The 23,338-nt window shown below is 32.9% G+C and overlaps 1 protein-coding gene across 3 annotated transcripts in view; it reads left to right on the top strand.

Annotated features, from left to right (window-relative positions):
• Positions 1-4,837: 4,837 nt before the first annotated feature.
• Positions 4,838-23,338, top strand: part of LOC134708019 (putative uncharacterized protein DDB_G0282133) — a 49,989-nt gene continuing 31,488 nt past the window's right edge. The window contains exons 1-3 of one of the 3 annotated variants that reach the window (XM_063568256.1): positions 4,839-5,037; positions 16,388-16,565; positions 20,583-20,806. In XM_063568256.1, coding sequence (XP_063424326.1) covers positions 4,977-5,037; positions 16,388-16,565; positions 20,583-20,806 — 463 coding nt within the window. In that variant the 5' untranslated portion in view covers positions 4,839-4,976. Of the gene's footprint in view, positions 5,038-5,343; positions 5,459-16,387; positions 16,566-20,582; positions 20,807-23,338 lie in introns of those variants that run through there. The other 2 variants (XM_063568257.1, XM_063568258.1) reach the window with 2 other exon arrangements.

The following is a 23,338-nucleotide window of genomic DNA, read 5'->3' as shown; positions in this document are numbered from 1 at the left end:
AGAAATCCTGTGAGGTCACTTGTAACACTGTTGTCTATCTTTTCTATAGTTTTGTTTTGGATTTCTGCTTGTTCCATAATAGGTGTTTCTTCATGAATTTGATCTGTTTGTAAAAGAGGTTCACTTGCCACTGATGGCACCACATGTGGGATATCAAATAACTTTTGAGGTTCGTTTCTTGTTGACGGTACCATATATGGAATCTCAAATTCTGGTCCTAGTTGTAAAACAGAGTTTAATTTCAAAGAAGATTGTTCAGCCACATAGGCTTGTGTTCTTTTACTAGCAATAGATTTAATTCCTGAACAGCTTCTTTCAGTACGATCATCTGATCCTTCAGACTGCAACACTTCCACTTCAGCTTCTGCTGCAGCTACTTCCTTTTTGTATGCTAGAACTTCAAGTTCTGCATTTAATTCAGCCTTTTCTTTCTGTGCTGCTGCTTTGAACTTAGCGGTTTCTATTTCAAATTGTTCATCTAAGTTAGCTTGTTTCTTTTTTAATTCTGCTTCTTCCTGAACATATTGCAGGTGTATCTTTGCTGCTTCTGCTTTAGCTTTGGATTTTAGATACACGGAGCTTGTAGTCGTGTTTCGTGAGCTACTTGTTTTAGCTCCAGATCGTCTGGAAGAACTGACTGATCCTCTGTCTGTATCTTTGCGTAATGCATCTGATATTCGCTGACGAAGACTTCTTAGTGATGCATCTATTAGTATCTTGTAGCCTCGAAAAGTTGTTTCGAAATATGACTTTTCCTGTAGGCTCTCATTGGTGTTATACTTAGTGAGAAATTCTAAGTAGATAGTACAGAGTGCTGAAAATTGGTCTACATGCAGTGTCAATTCTCGTTGAACCTCCTGGAGTTCTTGTAAGTTATTATCTTTAAGCGAATTAGCTGTATCAATAACTGCGTCAACTGTACTCCAGAATTTCTTTATCTGTCGAGTATGCCAATCTCTTGATTCTTCATAAAGATCTTGCCCTCTAATTGTCAGAGTTCTTATTCTCCGTGCCGCACCGTCGTCCACAGCAGCAGATTGCTCCTCAGAAGATCCTTCTCTTGAAATTGTTGACATAATGGCACAAGTTCTTCTCACCAGTTACGGGCTTTTTTACTGTTATGCCTCGTGCATAGATTTTGCATTACAGATAACCAAACTTGAAGTAGATAATTCAAACTTTAATACATCTACAGGATGATGGTAAAAAACTGAAAATACAAAGAAAGTCACTTTTACAATTTTGAAAATTACGTACGCTAAACATTTTGAAACAAATGGCTTTCCATACTTTAAATTTTTCATGAGCGAGGTTATTTATAGAAATTACAATAAACCTTTAAAATGACTAATTAATGTTCAATAATGAATGAATTGAATGTCTTAGTGTATGTTATAATGAAAAACAACTGTTTGTATAGTTTGTAAGCGTTCAAATAAAGGTTCTATGTGTTGTGGGTCAACGCACATATTCTTGAAGATACGCATCGAAAAACATAAACACAGGTAAACAAACAAAGTCACATATTTGTGCTGATACATAACAATAAGGTAGATGTTTATACTTCTACTTCTACTTCTACTATGTAATGACCGCCTTCAACACGTTGAAGTTTACGTCACTTGTACTGCGCATTGCTTTGTGAAGACATATATACAGTGAAATATACAAATTTGTGATAATAAACAAAAACAAAAAAAATTTACATAGTGGTAGTGCATATTTTTTATTTATTATTTTTAAAATATTAAGATAAAACTATTTACACATGCTGAATTTATGGGCTGTAGGTGTAGTTTGAGACGGCTACTTTGAACGACTTTATATAGAGTCGCTCATAACAATACTCAGGGGAAGGCTGTTCCAGATTTTAATTGTGCGTGGGAAAAATGATTGTTGTCTTATTTGTGTTCTGCAGGATGGAATTTGGTATGAGTGTGTGTGCATGTTCCTGGACTGTCTGAGCGGTTGAATTAATCTGTCTGTTTTTGTGATTGCAATGAGATGATATGTGATTTTATAGAACATGAGTCGACCAGTCGTGCATCTGTTCTCCTGTTAGCAAGGTCTCTCCATTTCAAATGATCTAGAATGTCACTAACGCTTGAGGTGTTTCTGTGTCGGTTAGTGACATATCTAGCAGCCCTTCTTTGTACCTTTTCTATTTTGTTAATATCCTCAGTAAAGTAAGGGTCCCAAACTGAACAGGCATATTCTAGTGATGGTCTGACTAAGGATTTATATGCCTGTTCCTTTACTGAGGTGGAACTGATGTTAAGATTCCTTCGAAGAAAACCTAGTGTGCTGTTGGCTTTATTGCAGATGTTGTTTATGTGACTGTGCCATTTGAGGTCTGATTGAATTGTCACACCTAGGTATTTCGCCTATATACATGAAAAGAGTTCAACTTACGCCTAGTCCTATAATATGAGACTCTGGAGGTTCATATCATTTACATTCAACGTTTTTTATCGGATATTTTTTTTTACTATCAATGTTGAACCCTTCATATCATTTACATTCAACGTTTTTTATCGGATATTTTTTTTTTACTATCAATGTTGTACCCCAGGGTTCAACATTGATAGTAAAAAATCATTTACATTCAACGTTTTTTATCGGATATTTTTTTTTTACTATCAATGTTGTACCCCAGGGTTCAACATTGATAGTAAAAAAAAACATCCGATAAAAAACGTTGAATGTAAATGATATGAACCTCCAGAGTCTTATATTATAGGACTAAACTTACGCCGTGGTTGGCTCAGAACTTTGTTTCAGTGAATGTCCATCATGGGAACGGATTCCATAACAAAGGGAGATAAATCCAAAAAAGTACATATGGAGCGCCGGTGACATTACACTTTAAATATTAAAATTTAACTGTCTCGAGTGGAGAAACATCGTAATACACTTGTTGTAGTATGTGGAATCTATTTGTTTTAGTCTATTATGTTTATAAGGGCTCGTTGGTGATTTTTTTCTCTCAAATTTTGACTTTTTTCAACTGTCAGTCCGTCACATTTCAAAAATCGAACTCACGTTTATCCCCATTCTTAAAACTCCAGGGGTGGTGTTCTCGAAAGTGTCCTAAGATTCATAAGATAGACTTAGGACACATCCTAATCCTAAGATAGCTTCGAGAACACCACCCCAGGTTTCGCCGCTGTATTATAAATGTATATCAATCATAAAATATTATTAACTGGGAAAAGAAGATGTAGTTTAAAAAGAAAATAGACCAATTATTGAAAAAAACCGGAAGTTGGAAATGTTACTCTCGAAAAAAAACAGGACAAAGTAAACACCGAATTGTACGTGAACTACAAGGGATTGTAGGTTTTTTCGTTTTCAAAACCTGTATAGTATTTTGAATAGGATAAACATGCAGTCATAAATAAAACTATTACGGGAAGCACTTGCGAGCTATGCGACAGACCATTTCTAGATGTGTACGTACATGCGTGTTGTAGTTGTTGTGGTACTCTATCAATCACTCAGAGATGCATGGTGGGATTTCATTATTGAAAGGTTTCCATTGCAATTATTTGTCGAACTGTATTCATACGATGATGAACAATTATACTGCATTCTTTTGGGCAAGCACATAACAATAGTAAATATCGACACTGACAGTTTTCTAAGTTTGTGCCACGTACACGTTGCACTCTGTATTGCTGAGTATAGCAGAGTAACGAGAAGGATGATACAGTAGAGTGCTTAGTACATGAATTGTCGTTAGTGAGAGCAATTGTCTTAAAATGGTCTTTTGGTAATTTGCTTTAGTTATTGTAAATATTGTAATATTGTATTGTGTAGCCTGTTTTGTAAACTTTTTTGTAATTTAATTTGTTAACATATATGTTGTTCATTGAATCTCTTAATAGAGGAAATAAAGAAATGAATGAATGAATTATTGAAAAAAACGGAAGTTGGAAATGTTACTCTCGAGAAAAAAAAACCGGACAAAGTAAACACCGAATTGTACGTGAACTACAAGGGATTGTAGGTTTTTTCGTTTTCAAAACCTGTATAGTATTCTGAATAGGATAAACATGCAGTCATAAATAAAACTATTATACTTGACGCGATCAATCAGATAATTTTTTTCAAAATTAAACACTATAACATACCCTTTATCTTTTATTTAAGAATTGAATGCTTCTTTTTGTAACTTCATTGGGATGTTAAAGCGTTGACCGAAGTACATTTTGTATGAAGCGCGGTCAACCCTTTTACAACCCTATGAAGTTACAAAAAGAAGCATTCAATACTTATAATTACATTTTTAGCTAGGCTCATGAAAACACGAATTTTATCCTTTTTTTTAATTCACCTGTGCACCTTATTGTGGGACCTCATGTTATCATGAAAGAAGTTTAATTTTGTAATGCAATTGCTTAAGAAATAACATGTGATCTGCAGTTAGCCAATGAGAATAACGTATTATAATGAAACATGCATCTAATGTAATAATTAACTTTTAAAGTTTTTAAAGGTTTAAAGAAATTCCGATTATGAGAAAAGAGTCATACTACATGAACTAGCAAATTTTGATTTTAAAAAGCGATTCATAAAAAAACTATAATCGTTTACAAATGAAGTCATCATAGATATAATTCTTGAAACAAACAAAAAATGGTATTTCATATATATATATATATATTATTTCCTGTGAAAAAAAATCATATAATTCCTTTCAAAAAATTATATTTACATTTAGAGAAGTAAAGATAAATCTATTTGCAAATGGATTAACTAGGGTATTTTGTACACACGATATATCCTTTCCGTTGATGAATGATATCCAAGTTTATAAGACAAGTACATTTTTAAGAGAGGGCGGAAACCGGCAATGAGATGCTCTCTTGTGATTTCGACGTAAATGACACTTCCTCATCAACAAAATGGCCGTTTAATTAGTCAACTGCACAAAACTATGTTGACTTCAGGTCATATTAAGTGAATGCTGCCTTATGTTTACGAACATGCTGCTGGTTCTTTGCGCTTTGATATGTTTTATTACTAAATGTTTCGGTAAGTACAAATTGCAAATACGTGTGTTTCTTTGTTGTATGACTTTTTTTCTGAATAGTTAAAGAAAAGAGGTCTATATACACTGAGACTTATAAGTCTTAGAGTATATTTAATTTTGTTTTGTCAAAATCTTAGCATCCAATGTATTTATCTTGTAACTACATGTGTATGTATATACACAAGACAACAATTACTCCGGATACACATGAATTGAAATACTTGTAATCAGACAAAACAAACACAAGTGGTTAACACAAAGTCCATTTACACTGTTAAAATTAAAATGGGAAACGAAGTTGTATTTACTAAACAAAATAAAGCCATTATGTTTGCCGTGAACCTCAAACTGGTTTCTACTTGAAAATCCATTGTCGTACATGTACTCTATGAAGTTCTGGCGAATTTCACAATAGTCAGAGCGGTATGTAAAATGAGTTAGCAAATTTAGTAAACAAGTTTTGTTTCATCTCAGCATCTAGTAACCGTTCGACGAGTCGACTTATCTTTTTGTACTGATAAAATTTTTGTACTAAAGGAGGGGGAAAAGGGGTTTAACTGTTATGCTGTTATGGGGCAATTTAATTCTTTGTTATCTGTTATTTTGAAAATATATTTGCTGCTAGCTGTTATTGTCTTATTCTTTGTTGGCTGTTATTGGGCTTTTAGTTTTTTTGTTATCTGTTATTGTGATGATATATTTGCTGTTAACTGTTATTGAAAATTGGAATGTTTAATAGCATCTTTTTTTGAGAGTCAATATTCGGTATATTTAAACTGAAGATCATTGGACATTGGGGTCTACCACTACTAATATGTTTGTCCCGTATTCAGAGAAGAATACCATTAACATATACCCATCACAGAAGTGAGGCCCAAGACAATTCAAGTATATCTTATGATTATCCTTTGTAATAAACTCCATTTTTTTTATGAATGTGTATTTAGAATTATTTTTTGTATGAGAATAATGTTCCTTGCTTCCCCTACGAACATATTAAATTAAAACAATTCTTAATATGACAAAAAGGAAAACATATGGCCAGGAATATCTGACAAGGATCTCAATTAAGGACTAGGTCCTAACAACCACTTAACCTTTTATATAATATGGTACATAAACTCAGCTCTGTGATTCTTTTCAAAGCAGAACAAAATGCATTGTACAATGAAAGTTCCAACCATGTACTCGGGTCCTAAGCTGCACATAACTCATTACAAACAAAGATTTATTTCGTTTCAAGCCATTGTTTCTCTACTAAACTATGAATTACATTTACTAGTACACTTGGTACAATAAAAAACCTGATAAAAAATTGTTTAAATAAGGCTTTTGAAAATAATGGGATAAATTGCTTTTGGAGTGTCAAAATTCGTTCGAAGTACTTGATAAATTGCATGCTTATAATTGGTGCTTTTGGTTTTTCCTCCCTATATACCACTTTGCCTCATAATCTTATAAAGAAAAATTCACACACCTCATTAAATGGTCATTTAGAAAAAAGTCAGAATATTCAAACACTTTTAGGTCATTTTTTTTTATTAGCAACAAAGGAAGCTTCAGTCACAAACAAACAAAACACCAACGATTCATGAGAACTACTGAAAGCATTTTTGAGATATTTTTGAAAACTAGAAAATACCACCTTTTTCTAATGAATAAAATCCCTTAACTCAATAACATAAAATCGAAAATTAATAAAAATCGAAAGGGAGTTTAAATGCTGAAAACATTTTTGTGTTTATAATGTCTGAAAACTGGAAAATCCCCCCTTTTTAATTAATAAAACCCGTAAACTCGGAAACGTAAAATCTAAAATTTATAAAAATTGAAAGTGACCTCATGTTAATAGATATAAACAATTTACCCAAATTCCTTGCTCTGTGAAAGCATTTTTTTAGATATTATAGAAAACTGGAAAAAAAACACCAATTTTATTGAATAAAAACCCATTTTATAAAAAAAAAGGGAGGGGGAGCTCACGTCAATAGATATAAACAATTTCCCAAAGTTTAATGCAAATTGGTTAAAGAGTTTTTGAGTTAATGTCCGACATGTCGACAACAGACTGACAACAGTAATAATGACTGTATACCATAATACGTTCCGTTACCGAGCGTATAAAAAAATATTATAATATATTGAGTAGTAATTAAATCACATTCGAAACACATGAATTAATACTAAAAACAAAGTATAGAAAATGGAATGCATTACAAAGGATTATATCCGTAATAAGAAATACTGATTTTTCAAAGACCGAATTATTTTAATATTACATTTACTACCGATGGACGTCCTTAAAGCTTCAAATACAATACAGTTATCTCTTTTCTAATGCAAAACAAGTTTATAATTAAATTTCAACCATTATTTCAGTGTAAAATCTTTATTACAGAAAATTCCGCGAAAAGATGTTATTTTTTTTTGGTCCCTACACTAGTGACGTCATAGGTATGCTTCCGGCGTCAAACATAAACACCGGGCGTTTTCTGGCTTCTGTGCCGCTTCAAAATGTAATAAAATTTGATAAAAAGAAGATTTTTAGGCGCAACAAGTGAGTTTTTTGTTTATTATTGTAGAAATAACATGTCAATATATTCCGAAATTCAAAATGTCGGCTTCCTTAGTTACAGACAAGGAGATAGAGAATTTTACGCTTGCTGTCATCCAATCAGAACAAATGTTACAAAATAATTGCATTAGAAACATGTTTATCCCCCTCCGCAATGTTGCGCCTGTCCCAAGTCAGGAGCCTCTGGCCTTTGTTAGCCTAATATGATTTTTAATTTTAGTTTCTTGTTTTCAATTCGGAGTTTATTATGACGTCCATTATCACTATTTATACATTTTTTTTAAGGGGCCAGGTGAAGGACGCTACGGGTGCGGGAGTTCCTCTCTACATTGAAAACCTATTGGTGTCCTTTGTCTGTTGCCTGTTCTATGGTCGGGTTGTTGTCGCTTTGACACATTCCCCATTTCCTTTCTCAATTTTAACTTTGTATTTCGACGTACTTCAAACTTATGCAACGCGCTTTGAACGATTGCTAAGCGTTCCTATGGCGTGCAACTAACGTATACCGACTTTGTCAGTTTTTCTGTACGCTGGTCTATCCACCAATGTGTGACACCGGCATAAGGTTATATATTCCTGAGGTAGAAAGGCCATAGTATTTCAAAGAAAACGCATGGAATTTAACCAGCTGAATTGCAACACATGACAGATTCATAGATGTTACAGACTTTGAACAGACAAAAAATAAGGCCGATTGATAACTTGGCTTAAATAATAAATTCATGCGAATTCGAGCGGCCAATCAGTCCATATAACGCTAATTTGAAGTGACACACCCTTTTAATGAAATGCAGAGAAATTTTTTTTTTAAATAAAAGTGCTCTTTCTATAAGGAAACCGTTTCACCGTATTGTAATTTTTTCGTCATAACTACATCTCATTTTTTTCAATGCGAAAATATAAACTCAAGGTAGTAAGACTATTGTCATGGCTAAATAACTCTTAAGTGACACGATTTAAATTGTCCAACCCATTAATATTCATTAAAATGTGGTATAACTCAACTTATAGAACAATTATGAAATATTTATCAATGACAATTGATTTTTTAGAAACAAAGTACTACTTTGTGTCCTTTAAATCATATCTAAAAATGGTTTTTGGCCTTTAAACTAAAATATTGCTATGCGTACAAGCATAAAAACCACATAATTGCGCGACGCCTTTTCGTTTTACTTAAAATTGTGCAGGCTATGCATTTTTTTTAATGGTGGAAAATGTTCTATGATAGATATCATTTTGTCAGACACTTTTCTTTTTTTGATGTGATTCTCATAATGTGCCAAAAAATCTGTATATTTAACAGAGTTTAACATTAAATTGTGAGTTTTACTCTTAACAGACGTATAACCAACCCGATTAGCAGACCCACCGCCGATATATCCCCATACTCAATATAGATTAACCGACCTATCTCTCGGTTAGCCGAATGTCGGCCGTGTATATATTTAGTTATGTTTTGATTTTTCCAAAACAAAATCAATGTTTGTACCAAAAAAAAAGCAATATTTGAAGATTCTAGTATATTTTTTTTCTTCAAATATTAAAGTTTCACACGGAAACTTTTTCTACAAAAGTAAACGACAAATAATTCTATTTATACCGATTGTTAATTTTTCCATTTTGAAAGGTGATGGTTTTTGGTCCCTTCTTACGGTGTGTATACAAATGTCTTACATCTTGTTCGCTTATCCCGTGTCCGTAGTCAAGTTTTAGATTTCAACGAACGTAATTTATTCAGGATAACTGATAAACAATAAAGACAGGGATTTCGTTTGCTCGTACCGATTTTTTGTTTACTTATATGGCATTTGTTACTGATTTTTATAGTTTGATACTTTGCTGTGCTTTTACATCACTGTACCAGGTTATGGTAGGGTTGAGCGCTTACAAACAACTCACGTGCCAAGTCAGGAAGATGCTGTATGTCATATCTATTTTTTGTTAATACGTAACAGTTGTTTTTTTTTTAACATTTTGCCGTTAGTTTTCTAGTTTGAATAATATCATATTTTTTATGTAGGTTTAGTTTTTCGTTGTTGAAGGGCGTACGGTTGTCTTTATTACTTACTAGAACACACCCGCGAAATCGCGGGTTTATACAGCTTGTGGACTGTTGTAGGATGATTTTTTTGGTAAAGGATAGTAGTATGTATGGGAAATTTCATAAAAGGTATCAACAGCCTTCTCCCTTGTTCAAAAGTCCGATATTTGTTTCCTATCTGTTAAATTCAAATATTTTCGTGTGTCTGGCCTCAGACCACAATTATTCTCCTCCTTTGCTACAATGCTACTTTTGATAAAAGTCAAATAAAATTAACAATTTGCTCCGTTTCAAACATGAAATAAATCTAACTGCTTATATATAGACCATTTTTAGTCTAATAAAATATGCTTCTAGGACAATCCATCAGTGTTTTTTCTTTTGAGAGCCTTATTAAGGTGTCAATGGTAGGATATGCATCATGTATAAATGACTAAGGCTTATTTCAGGGGTGGTCGGAGGGGTCCTGATCCCGAAATCCCGCGCTTAAAAACCATGAAATCCAGAGATGCAGAATTGAAAGAAATGCATATCCCGAAATCACGAAATCGAAAAATATATTCCCGGATCCAGTAAGGATCAATCCCCAAATCCCGGGCTTAAAAACACACGACCCCGACGCCCCGAAAAATGCTCGCCTACTTTTAATCTCTACCTTACTTTCATTTTTGCCAAATCACTATTTTCCCTTTCAACAATAAATTTGTATGTCCCATTTATGGGCATTATGTTTTCAGGCTAGTTTGTCAGTCCGTCCGTTCGCTCGTCTGTCCGTCCGTCCGTCCATGTCTGTCCCGCTTCAGGTTAAAGTTTTTGGTCGAGGTAGTTTTAGATGAAGTTAAGCATGTTTTACTTATTTTAATATATGCAAGTGGTATGACCCCTTAAGTAGTAAACATTTCAAAGAAAACAGTAGACAAAATCAGGGCCGACATTCTATACTAACATAAAAAGTCCCTGACAGAATACAGATAGTCTCTATATATTGAAGTAGTACAAAATGTATAATCGTAGTTTACATGTAGATAAACGCGAAAAATAATTATCTTCTCTAAGGAGGTATAATAGTTGTGGTTCTTGCGATCTATAAACACCGTGATATGAAACGCGAAAAGTAATTGTTATCTCTAAGGAGGTATAATAGTTGTGATTATTGCGATCTAAACACCATGATATGGAGAACGCTCTGAAAGGCTTATTTTTCTCTCTCCATTTTTGTTATCCATCATACGATTAGTTGTACTTGTGTCAAATATTTTACTTATTTTAATATATATATATATATACAACTGGTATGACCCCTTAAATAGTAAACATTTCAAAGAAAACAATAGACAGAATACAGAGAGTCTCTATATATTAAAGTATCATAATCGTAGTTTACATATAGATAAACGCGAAAAATAATTATTGTAAGGAGGTATAATAGTTGTGGTTCATGCGATCTAAGCCCCATACTATGGAGAATGCTCTGATTGGCTTATTTATTTCATAATTTAGTTATCTATAATACGATTGGTTGTATTTGTGCATCTTTCAAACTGGAAATCTAATCTATGACTAAAAGTTAGTCCGATGACGGATTCATATCCGGACTCCTTTTTTGTCGTTTTTCTCCCAAAATAACTCAATCTGAATAATCATAAGAATGGATGACAAATGCGACAATGCATGTTACCTATAGGACACAGAGGCATGATGACTGATTTATTGTGGAAGGAAGAGAAGCGACACCAAAAATGAGGTCTTCTCGTTTAATAGTATAGAAGATATCCACTTCATTTGAACTCTGTTGGATTGCCATCTCATTGATATCATTTCACATCTCCTAAATTTTGAATAGTTGGGTTTTTTCTTGATAATTTTGAGTCTTTTTGAAATACGCGGAATAAGTTTGAGTTGCACATGTTGCATGGAAACTTCAAGTATTTTCTATTAAAAAAAATACTTATATTTTGGCAATGTTTCAAGTAATGTGAATTTCCTATTTCCATCTCAAGATTTTTCTATTTACATGTATAACGTCATGTCACATATTGATGTTACATTGAGACATACACGTCCTATAGATTATATTAACAGTAAGTGTTAGTTATTTGTGTGCAATTGTAAGTTTTGTTTCAAAGATGAATTCCCTGAATATTTGTGACATTTCAAGTTTTGTTTTCAAAGACAAATAATATATTACCTAATTATTTACGCAATTTTGCGTTTTAAATTATATTCGTTCATCCATGCATACTGGTAAGTGTTAAACTAAGGTCGAGGTTTAGGTATGAAGACAAGAGAACCAGATACATAGATATTAATACATGGCCATTTCCATATAGGCCCGGGTATCACCCCGAGACCCCAATAAAAACCGAGACGTAGCCGAGGTGCTGATATGGGTCGATGGATGATACCCAGGCCGACATGGAAAAGGTTACGAAATAATAAAATTGAGAATGGAAATGGGGAATGTGTCACTCAAATAGACAACAACCCGACCACAGAAAAAAACAACAGCAGAAGGCCACCATTATCTCTTTATCATATATACTTCCGACATAAATTATGCATCCAACATATGCAGTCGGGAAGCAAGCCCTTAGAAACGTCCGTTGTTGCTACTTTCTTAAGACAAAATGAGACAGATATAAAAACCCGCCAAAAATCTGAAACAAACTTGTTTTCCCAAAGAATTTCTGACCTTAATGGCGATTTAAAAACATTTTTCTAAATCACAAGTTAAGTACCTTGTGTTATATAAAGGTACATAGGAAATTTTTTTCTGAGACAAGTGCCTGTGCCTTTGGCATATAGTATTAAAAAAAAGAACATAACTCAAAAACCTTACTTTGACCACTGAACCATGAAAATGAGGTCAAGGACACATGATAACTGCCAGTTGAACATGTACACATTACTATCATTAGACACACCAAATATAGTAGACTTATTGCTTACAGTATTAGAAAATCAAACCAAAAATACAAAAACTTAACTTTAACCACTGAACCATGAAAATGAGGTCAAGTTCAATTGACACCTGCCAGTTGGACATGTACAACTTACAATCCTTCCATACACCAAATATCCAAGCTATATTGCTTATAGTATCTGAGATATGGACTTGACCACCAAAACTTAACCTTGTTCACTAATCCATAAAATGAGGTCGAGGTCAAGTGAAAACTGTCTGACAGGCATGAGGACCTAACAAGGTACGCGCATACCAAATACAGTTATCCTATTACTCATAATAAGAGAGAAATTAACATTACAAAATATGATCCGATTTTTTTCAAGTAGTCACTGAACCATGAAAATGAGGCCAAGGACAATGGTCATGTGAATGACAGAAACTTCGTAATATATTCAAAGTATGAAGCATCCAGGTCTTCCACCTTCTGAAATATAAAGCTGTTATGAAGATAGGTAACGCCGCCGCCGGATTACTATCCCTAAGCGAGCCTTCTGTGACAAAATTCGCAGGCTCGACAAAAGAATCAACAAAATTCGGTGTTTATAAAAACAAAATGAACGGTTTGAAGGAGAAAAAACTTGTATTTTATTGTATTATCGGTCACACCAAAGATTCAGTTTCCAATATATTTTGAAATGTAGTCATTATAGGTACACAACGTGTTCTTTTTCAATAAATTTTTGTTACATCTTTTACGTTTTTCTCCTAAAGTGCCGTATATCTTATTAATCTTGTTGCAAAGTATTATTGAGAAAATTGAATCTTTTGACAGACATACAAATTTTTTGTATGTCCGCGTTTTGAAATTGACAACAGATTTTTCACACATTTTTAAGTAAAATTTCAATTAATTACATTCACTATCCGATGTCAGATCTTCACTGCTGGTAATCTACACACGCATAACAATATGTTCTACAAAGAAAACCGTGAGAGGATTTTCCGGTTATGATTATGGTTATGAGTCATTATCACTGCTTCGCAAGGCATTTCTAAAATCGCAATTTTCTATTTCAACTGATCAAATAATCGGGGAATGTTATACTGTGAAAAATGCTTTACCAAAAAAGACACATGTATCGTTGACTGTTGTGTACAGAGTTAAACTACTGCAAAATCAATCACCCCTTAAGAAATTGTCGAAAAAGGGATTTCATGTCGATTTGGGTGGCTTTGCGTGCTGTCAGAAGTGGATAGACGTCTTCATATAATATATCTAACATCTGTGTAATATTCATTCGTTAGGGGATCGGTTCTGATTGAGGACATCATGAATGCTTGAGGGGAAGAGCAAACCTATCTTATGCATGTATCGAAAGATAATGAATAGGTATGACTATAAATGATAATAACTTTATACAAACTGGGGTTTATGATTGATCGATGCTAAATAAATGTGGCTTAAACATTAACAAATATTGCATGTTACTTTTACAACTTATACAGGTAAATATTATAGAAAGTCATTTAAAAACACACTAGTAACAGTAGGTGTTTTCCCTTTAGACCGATCGTTTGGGTGTGCTTGATTATTCAAAAGAAGAACGTTTGATATCAATTGAGCCGTTTCTATTATTCTTTGTGTATAAATATTATAATAACAATAGTTGTGATTCAATTAATTATTTGTCATGCCTTCATGCTTATTAGAAAAATACAAATTTATGTAATGTGCTATATAAATATAATGTATATTCATGTATATTATGGAGAAGACGGAACTAAGTTGAAAAACTTGTGTCTTATCCATTTGTTTTGAACAATAAAATATGTTTAAACTAACAAAAATCGTTTCAAAGAAAAGCAAGTAACTTGCATAGCTTTAGCAAGGTTCATACTAACTAACATATAAGTGGTTTAGATTTATGGTTGACTATGCTTTTTCCCGCGTACATGTAGGACTTTTATAAAGTTAAGATTGGAAATGGGGAATGTGTCAAAGAGACAACAACCCGATGAAAGGGCAGAAAACACCCTAAGGCCACCAATGTGTCTTCAACACAGCGAGAAAATCCCGCATCCACAGGCGTCCTTCAGCCGACCCTGAACAAAAATGTATATCTAGTTCAGTGATAATAGACGTCATACTAAACTCTGAAATAAATAAATAAATTAAAATTAAAAATCATACAAGACTAACAAAGGCCATATGTTCCTGACTTGGGACAGGCGCAAACATGCAGCGGGTTTAGACATTTTTGTGAAATCTCAACCTCCCACCCCCTATACCTTTAGCCAATGTAGAAAAACAATGACACTGCAATACGCATAGTAAAACTCAGTGTAAAAGAAGTCCGAGTCGGATGTCAGAACAGGTAACAGAAGAAACTTAACAAAATGACAATGATATATAAATAAACAAAGGAATACTAGCAGTTACTGACATGCCAGCTTCAAACCTCAATTAAACTGATTGAAAGATTATGTCTTCATCATATGGATATAAAGCACAATTCCTCCTGTTAGGGGTTTAGTATCATACCGTCATCATAGTAAAATAAACGAGACGAACATAACCCGTATCATGCCAACACCTGGTCTTAGAAACATATGTTTATTTTCGATGCAAAGACCCTATGAGTGAATCAATATTAAAGCCAAAATATGCCATCTTTAATGACCTGACAACAATATCGCCACTCTTAAGATAGTAAATGAAACTGTGTCTAATATGATGTCATGTTTACCAGCTTTACATGGAAGTTCAACTTAGAACGTTGAGAATATGATTTATCACACTGCAGATAATGTTGGCGTGTTCTGTCCGTCTAAAACATAGATAAAAGTCTTACATGTACTCAGGAAAAAACAAAGTAATAAATCTTAACCACCTCGATAAACAGAATGACACCCGTGTTAATGAAATATAAAAAAAAAATCAGATTTTTAAACAATCTTGCTTATTTATCAGTTTATGTAGTGGCAAATCCAGGGGTTGTGGTGTTCTTTTGGGTTTAATTTGCCTTTTTTACTATCATTGCATTTGAATGACAACATATAGTTGGAACCCTCCCTAAACTTTATTCTGGGTTTGAACCCCCTTTTGATGAATAGTTATCACAGAGATATGTCTCGCATTTTTGTAATTTCGATAATGCAAATGTTGAAATTAAAATAGCAACACTTTAACATGTAAGTTTTGCAAATATTCAAAGTCAATGAACCATGACTGAAGGTGCATGGCTAAACAATACCCGTGGAAATGAGATATGCCAAAGCTAAAATAACTGCAAATTCACCAAACATTATTAACTTATCATAAGTAGGTCCCTTTAAACAAACATTAACACAAACTAATACATGTAAACTAAGCAAAATTTCAAGGTTCATAAACCATAACTGAGGGGGCGGGGTCAAATATTCTCTATGATAATGAGATGTGTAAATGCTAATACAACTGCATACCAAATATCATTGACCTACCACTAGTGGTTCCTCATAAACCGACCTGATTACAAACTATAACTGAGGGGCGATGTCAAATAATGATGGAAATGAGACCTGTCAATGCTTATACAACTGCATACCAATTATTATTAACTTACCGCTAGTGGTTCTCGATAAACTGACCAAATCATATAAAAATAGTCTGCTAATAAACTCATAAAGGGAATAAGTCATGACTCTGACGTAAAACGTATATACGCCTATCATACTTTGGTTGTTTTCGATTTAGCACAACCACTATAACAGTGTTTCTGTTTTCTGACGTCACTTCTGCACTGTCACATACCACGTTTAACTTTTTTATCTTTATCATTTTAGGTACACTTTGTCTTAAAGAATCTGTTCAAGTTGCGAACAAATGTTACTGGTTGACACAAACAAACGGGTCATGGTACACGGGAAATTCAACTTGTTTCACAGATGGCGGCCAACCGTCTTCATTTAATGATACTGACACATATGAAACCGTTATCACTGGTGTTGGTATAAATGGAAGGTACACATACTTAAATATATATATATTTACACAAAAGTTTCCAGTTAAATTTTCATTTTATCTATAAAAACAAATACATGCTAATAGATATAGATTTTTCCTCAACACCGTGTTGTTTTAGAACGGGTTATGCCATCTGTTTTGGTTTGAAAGGGAAGTAACTCCTTTCTTACCCAATATGATATCTAATTAACCATATATGGTAACTAACCCTGTATTTTTGTTAGGACACCCTATATCAAATATATGTATTCACAACGTGTAGTCCTTTAACCAATCATATCTCTATAAAGCTATAGGAGGTAAGATAAATATAAATATATAAATAAGAATAAGTTTCCAATTATATTTCCGTTATGTTCATGAAAAACAAATGGTACTCATAGGAAATTAAAGATAGATGGGGAAAAGTAGCACAATGATTTTAAGCTTTAATTTTTCTCAGTTGTTCTCCAGTGCTAAATGTTGCCCTTCATTGCGGGATTATCTATATGATTCTTGATACTGAAAGTTCTAATCGGTTGAAAACCCTGGTATAATCACGTTCTGTGTTTATACTTTGCGCAATTCTGAACTCGAACTCGACCGACAGAAAACATTGTAATGCCTTGCTCAAAAACTTGGAGACAGAAAATAAATTATGAGTGGAACTTGTATAAAGGGGCATTAGCTGTCAAATTCATGTTCACGGATTTCGCTCAAATTCCTATATTTGATTTATATATAACATGATAGAAGTAAACGGAGTTTCAAATTATAAAAAGCCTAACATAGAAAATTTAAAATGCTTAGCCCGATAATATGTATCAGCTTTCGTGTGAATTTTAGTCTAAACGCCATCTAATTTACTATCGAGGTGCCATTCGAAAACTGCCGACGGTCATATATAGACAATAATAGTGCATTGACTTGACATATCAACAATATAAGGATGAGGCTTAGAAACGGGGAAATGCGAGGCTGTGCCGAGCATTTTCCTCGTTTCGGGCCGAAGATATGTCAAGTCAATGCACTATGTGTCTTTATACTGCAATCTAAAATAACATTTTCAATTGTTGTTTAGTGTATTAATGTTATTTATTTGATTTAAATATTGGGGAAAATCCCTCTTTAAAAATGCCTCATATCACACAGGCGGAGAAATATACAACACAATGAAATGTATATCATTACCTGTTGCAATCAAAGGTGAACGAATTCGTTTGTTTACAGACCAAAATATCAACAATAAACATAAAACATAATGATTTATAATAGGTTGCAAACAAAAAGTATTAGTATAAGTGAAATATATTTTCCCAAAAATTGTAAAAGAAACAAGTTTTAGCAGTTAAACGCATCGTTGTTTACATTGGAAACAACAACAGGTTGAAGAGGTCGTATGAATAAATAAATATAATTTCGACAATTTCTCTTTAAATATTCATGAGGAAAAGTGATATCAGGTCAGTGACTGTATATGACATAGAAATATACGGTCAACGCATTTTGACTGCTCAAATAGAACGAGTGCAGTATAAAACACGATATAAAACATAAATATGAATATAAACAGATAGCGAACTCGATTGTAATGAGTGAATTGGATTTCTCAAGGTCTGTTTGATTTCATATTATGGGTTTAAAATATATGTTAATCGTCGTATTTACCTGTTTACGAAAAGGTTTTTGTAGATCGAATAAGGCAATCAAATGGTTTACCATTGTTTCACTTTTTAAATGTTAACATTTTTTTTCCTTTAAATAACTGAACACGCCTAATGCATGCATAATCCATCTCTAGCTAAGGGGTCAAATTGAAGGTAACATAAATACGGATTTAATGAGGTCGAATTATTCACTAGCATTGGAATGATTCATCATAGATATTTTTATAGCTTATTTTGATAAGATAAGATATTAAGAGAAGAAAACATTATTTTGATTTGGCATAAGTTAAATATACAACACAAAATCTAGGGAGAGTTTGGTCGAATATAAAAACATATACATAACATATAAACAATCTAAGATATAAAACATTCTGCAATACAAAGTTGAATCACACACACACATAATTTTGACAAAATTGAACCATACAGTGGTTACTAAAAGCGAATTATTTTTTTCATTAACAAGAAAATTCATGTTTTGTATATATATACAAAGCCAATGCTCCTTTAAAGCATTAAAACAAATATACAAAAAAAAGTAAAAAAATGTCTCATACAAAATAATTAAAGATTGTTTTTCAAACAGTACATTGATTCAAAACACAACTTAATTACAATGCAGAAGGTACAGCAATAAAGCATGCATAATACATAACATGAACATCCCAACACAATACATCAGATATGATTGCAACAAATTAAGTCGGAGTATAACAAATATACAAATTATTTATCTGATATAATTTGTAGGTAAACTACTAAAAAATCGTTAAAAAAATCTTCTACATTATAATGTTTAATATTCTGATTGTTACAGAAAGAGAATTAAGATATACTTTCATTTAATTAATGCATAAAATTGAGAATAGAATGTTTATCAGTTAATTGTTAGTAGTTATTATGAAATGCAGTGTTCGATTTTTCTACACGAATGGAATAGTTAGATAAGAATTCTGAATATTTGGACATTTTATCTAGTTTTTTAATTTACTTTTTTCCAAACCTCTGTAGCGTCACTGATGAGTCTTTTGTAGACGAAACGCGCGTCTGGTGTTTATACTAAATTTAGTCCATGTATCTATGATGAGTTTATTTGAAGTACATGCTTGTTTGACTAAGAATGGTCCTAAACATGCAGATTTCGGTATAAGATTATTAGTAAAGGGTTATATCGCAGCCATTGTTTTACGGTTGACAGTCAAGTCATGTGTAAGATGCTAGATTTTCCCACGAAGCTTCAATAGAATGGCCCTGAAGATTTTAATTTAAAGAAATGCATGCTGATTAGGATCGCGCACTAAAGGTTCAAAGTTTAGAATACACTTCAAAAGAAATAGCTTAATTCCGTAAAACCAGCAATTAAGTTGTCAAGTGAGCAAGCTCAAGATCATATATGTTGTACAAATTCCTGTAATTTGTTAACCTTTAATGTTCATTCTATACTTTTTATTATTATTATAAATTCCCATAACACAAAAAAAAACGAAAATAATGTTGATTGCCTTTCCTGTCTTTGATACCAAACAAACAAAAAATCCGCCATAGATTAGGACATTACAAAACGTGCCATAGATTAGGGTTTAAAAAATCTGCCATTGATTTGGGATGTCATGACGTCATATTTACCATAGATAGATCCGGAATCTGCCATAGATCTGGAACCCACCATAGATTTGAGTCCTACACATATATACAAAGCACATGCATAATATAATAGATAAGCAACATGCATAATATAATAGATAAGCAACATGCATGATATAATAGATAAGCAACATGCATAATATAAAAGGTAAGCAACATGCATAATATAATAGATAAGCAACATGCATAATATAATAGATAAGCAACATGCATAATATAATAGATAAGCAACATGCATAATATAATAGATAAGCAACATGCATGATATAATAGATAAGCAACATGCATAATATAATAAATAAGCAACATGCATAAAATAATAAATAAACAGCACGCATAAATCAAAGCAAGCAAGCTAAAAAAAAAAATCCTGTAGCTGGCAATGAGACAAAAGCAATATCAATAAACTGATATTGATATTTATTTTATAAATAAACATAACATTATAAATATATTTCGGAAATCGAAAAATTATATTATTTAATCAAAAGTGCATTAATTTTATGATTTGAAAAAATCATATTTCATACTTTTATAAAATAAATACTAATTAAAAGTTTAAACATGCAATTATGTTATTCTCGTTTATCTAGCAAAACAGACATCAGTTTATTTAAGAACATTTTACTTCATAAATACTGTCGGACAATCAGAACTTTAGAATTAAAAAAAAAAAGACAATCAGGAATAACCCTTAACATTTAACTTATGTATTTCACAGTGCAGAAGAAGTATGGTTAGGACTACACGGCTTTGATTGTGTCAGATGTTGGAACAATTGCGTTGAAAGTAACCTGACGTTTTCAGACTTTATGAGCGACTCCATGAATTGTAGTTGTTGGAATGATACCAGTGTTTTGGAAATGATACAAACGAAGAATTTTGATTGTTGGGAAAGAAATCAAAATAACACAAAGCTCCGGATGCTTTGCGAAATGTATATAGGTAATATGTATATCATTGTTTTGCTTTTATTCCGCTGTCTCAATTTATTGATCGGACTCGAAGACAATATCACACATTTAAAGTCTGCCATTCAAGCAAGATTGAATATCGTTTGGTTTTTTCGTGGGTGTCTTTTTTTCAGTATTTAGTGATTTTTTTCTTGCAATCAGAGCCGAAGAATTACCGGCCAATAACACTTTTATCTTGCCTCGCGACAATATTTACTTCTTAGACTACTAGTATATTGGATACAAGGCTATGTGATTACATGTACATAGACCATATTTTTATACTTCACGAAAAATCAGGCAGGTTTTGCGCATGGACATAGCACGAAAGTTCATATATTTTCGTTGTACGCATTACTTGAACTATTGAAAGTAAAGAAGAAAAAGTTAAATTGTGCTTTTATTGATTTGCAACGCGGTTTTGATTCTATTCAGAGATATTTTTTATCCAAACTGTTAAATAATATATAAAAAAGAAGATGTTGTATGATTGCCAATGAGACAACTATATATCCACAAAAGACCAAAATGACACAAACATTAAGTAACAACTATAGGTCACCGTAGGGCCTTCAACAATGAGCAAAGCCCATTCCACATTATCCTCGAGGCCCAAAACATAACAAATAGATAATAAGGTGTTGGCAGTATTTGGCCACAGCTTTATCTTGAATAAAATATAACATATATGATATATAATATGTATTTAAATTGGCAATCTTGCTCTGAAATATATTTATTAATGTCTGTATTTAATGTATATGTAAATTAGAATGTGGCCACCGCACATTATGGCAGACCACTAATATAAATATATTTAAGTAATATGTCTGGTACGAGAAGTTGACTGATGAGCCCTGGTAATCAGAGGCTATCATTACTGTTCACTGAATATATGAATGTTAAATCCAGCGCAGCGAAATGTGCTAAATTGTCCGATAAGATCAGAGTAACAACTTGATCTGATTGGACAACCGCCACTGAAAAGAGGGGGATGAAGCTGCGCGAAGCTGTGCCAAATACAATTTAATATATTAACTTTCAAGTTACTTCCAAGTAACTTACTTGAAACGTCAGATATAAAATGTTAACATAACAGTTGTATCTAATTACAGTCGGGGAAGGTTAAATTAATGCCAAGTTTCCTGATGATCAGTTCTAATCCTCCCTGGAGGGTATTCAAGAAAATGTTATTTCCTAAAGACGTCAAATGCACTCCATCTTTCATTAAGAATAATCCATTAGCCTTTATATCAGGGTAACGGATGTTACAACCATCTGTTTTGGTTAAAAATGATGCCATAGAGGTATTAACCCTCATTCTACATTTTTCCATGGCATTACTATTGTCAGAGTAACGCCAACTTGAACTCGGAATAATTTGAGACCAGACAAAAACTGTGTCCAACATCAGTTGACGCATCCAACTGAACTGTTTCCTTATTAGTTCACAAAGAGTTTTTGTACTTTCTTTCCCTATATCATTGCCTCCAATATGTAAAACTAATATAGTTGGCGGATCTTCATATTTTAACATGGTTCTTATTTGTTGTTTCATGTTCAGCACTTTACCTCCTAATTTTCCCTGCCACCAAATATTTGCTCCCATCCTCTGCAGCCCCAAGTTTACCCCTCCCGGTCTTCCTCGGGCTTCCACAAAGGCATGCTTAATAATCGAGGATCCAACGATCCAAATGTAGCATGTCCTGCAATTCTTAGAAAGCAATTATTACTTGTTTATATTGATGCAGGACATACCATTTAATTACATAATACAATATTTATTCAAATGTCAGCTCAAGACTGCATTACGAAAGAAGCAAATATATAAACATATTTACACAAATAAATGTACATATATAATGTTTAGGCACTTTTAAATCCTAATGGAACGCAAAAAGGCCTGTGACTTCCAACGTCCCATTTCTTTAATTTGTTCATCAGAAATACCCTCTAATGCGCATGTAATCGCCATGCTAATTCTAAAGGAATGGGACTTAAATCCATTGTTTTCTATACCAATTACTGACAAAGACCTTTTTAATAATGCTGAAAACTGGTATCTTGTAAGGGGGAACCATCAAAATGACAAAATGAAGGTCCCAGATAAGGTGGGCGAACTTTAATAAAATTAGCCATTAATTGCATTGGATATACATTTTTGTTTTTCTGCTTAGAAATAACGATTGTTGTTCCAGAACCAAACTGATCAGTTTTAGATGACGTCAATAAAACCTCTAATCTTGCACCACAAAGCTTTATATTTTCAAATTTTACAGTATGCATCTGCTTATTTTTGCAATCAACTGTTATTTCACCTACTCTCATAAAACCATGAAAGGCTAGCGAAAATGAAGTCATAAACAGTTTTGTCTCATACCCGTTTTTGCAAATCACCGCCAGTGACCTCAATAATTTTTCCAATATCTCTCTCGTTATAAGTAATCTAGTGTCCTTTTGGTTTGGGCCTCCAACCTTTTTATTCCTTCAATCAATTTTCTGACCACAAATTTCTGTGTATTGT

The sequence above is a fragment of the Mytilus trossulus genome, chromosome 2 (genome assembly GCF_036588685.1).
Source record: "Mytilus trossulus isolate FHL-02 chromosome 2, PNRI_Mtr1.1.1.hap1, whole genome shotgun sequence".
Taxonomy (NCBI): domain Eukaryota; kingdom Metazoa; phylum Mollusca; class Bivalvia; order Mytilida; family Mytilidae; genus Mytilus; species Mytilus trossulus.
This window is presented reverse-complemented; position numbering and strand designations above follow the sequence as displayed.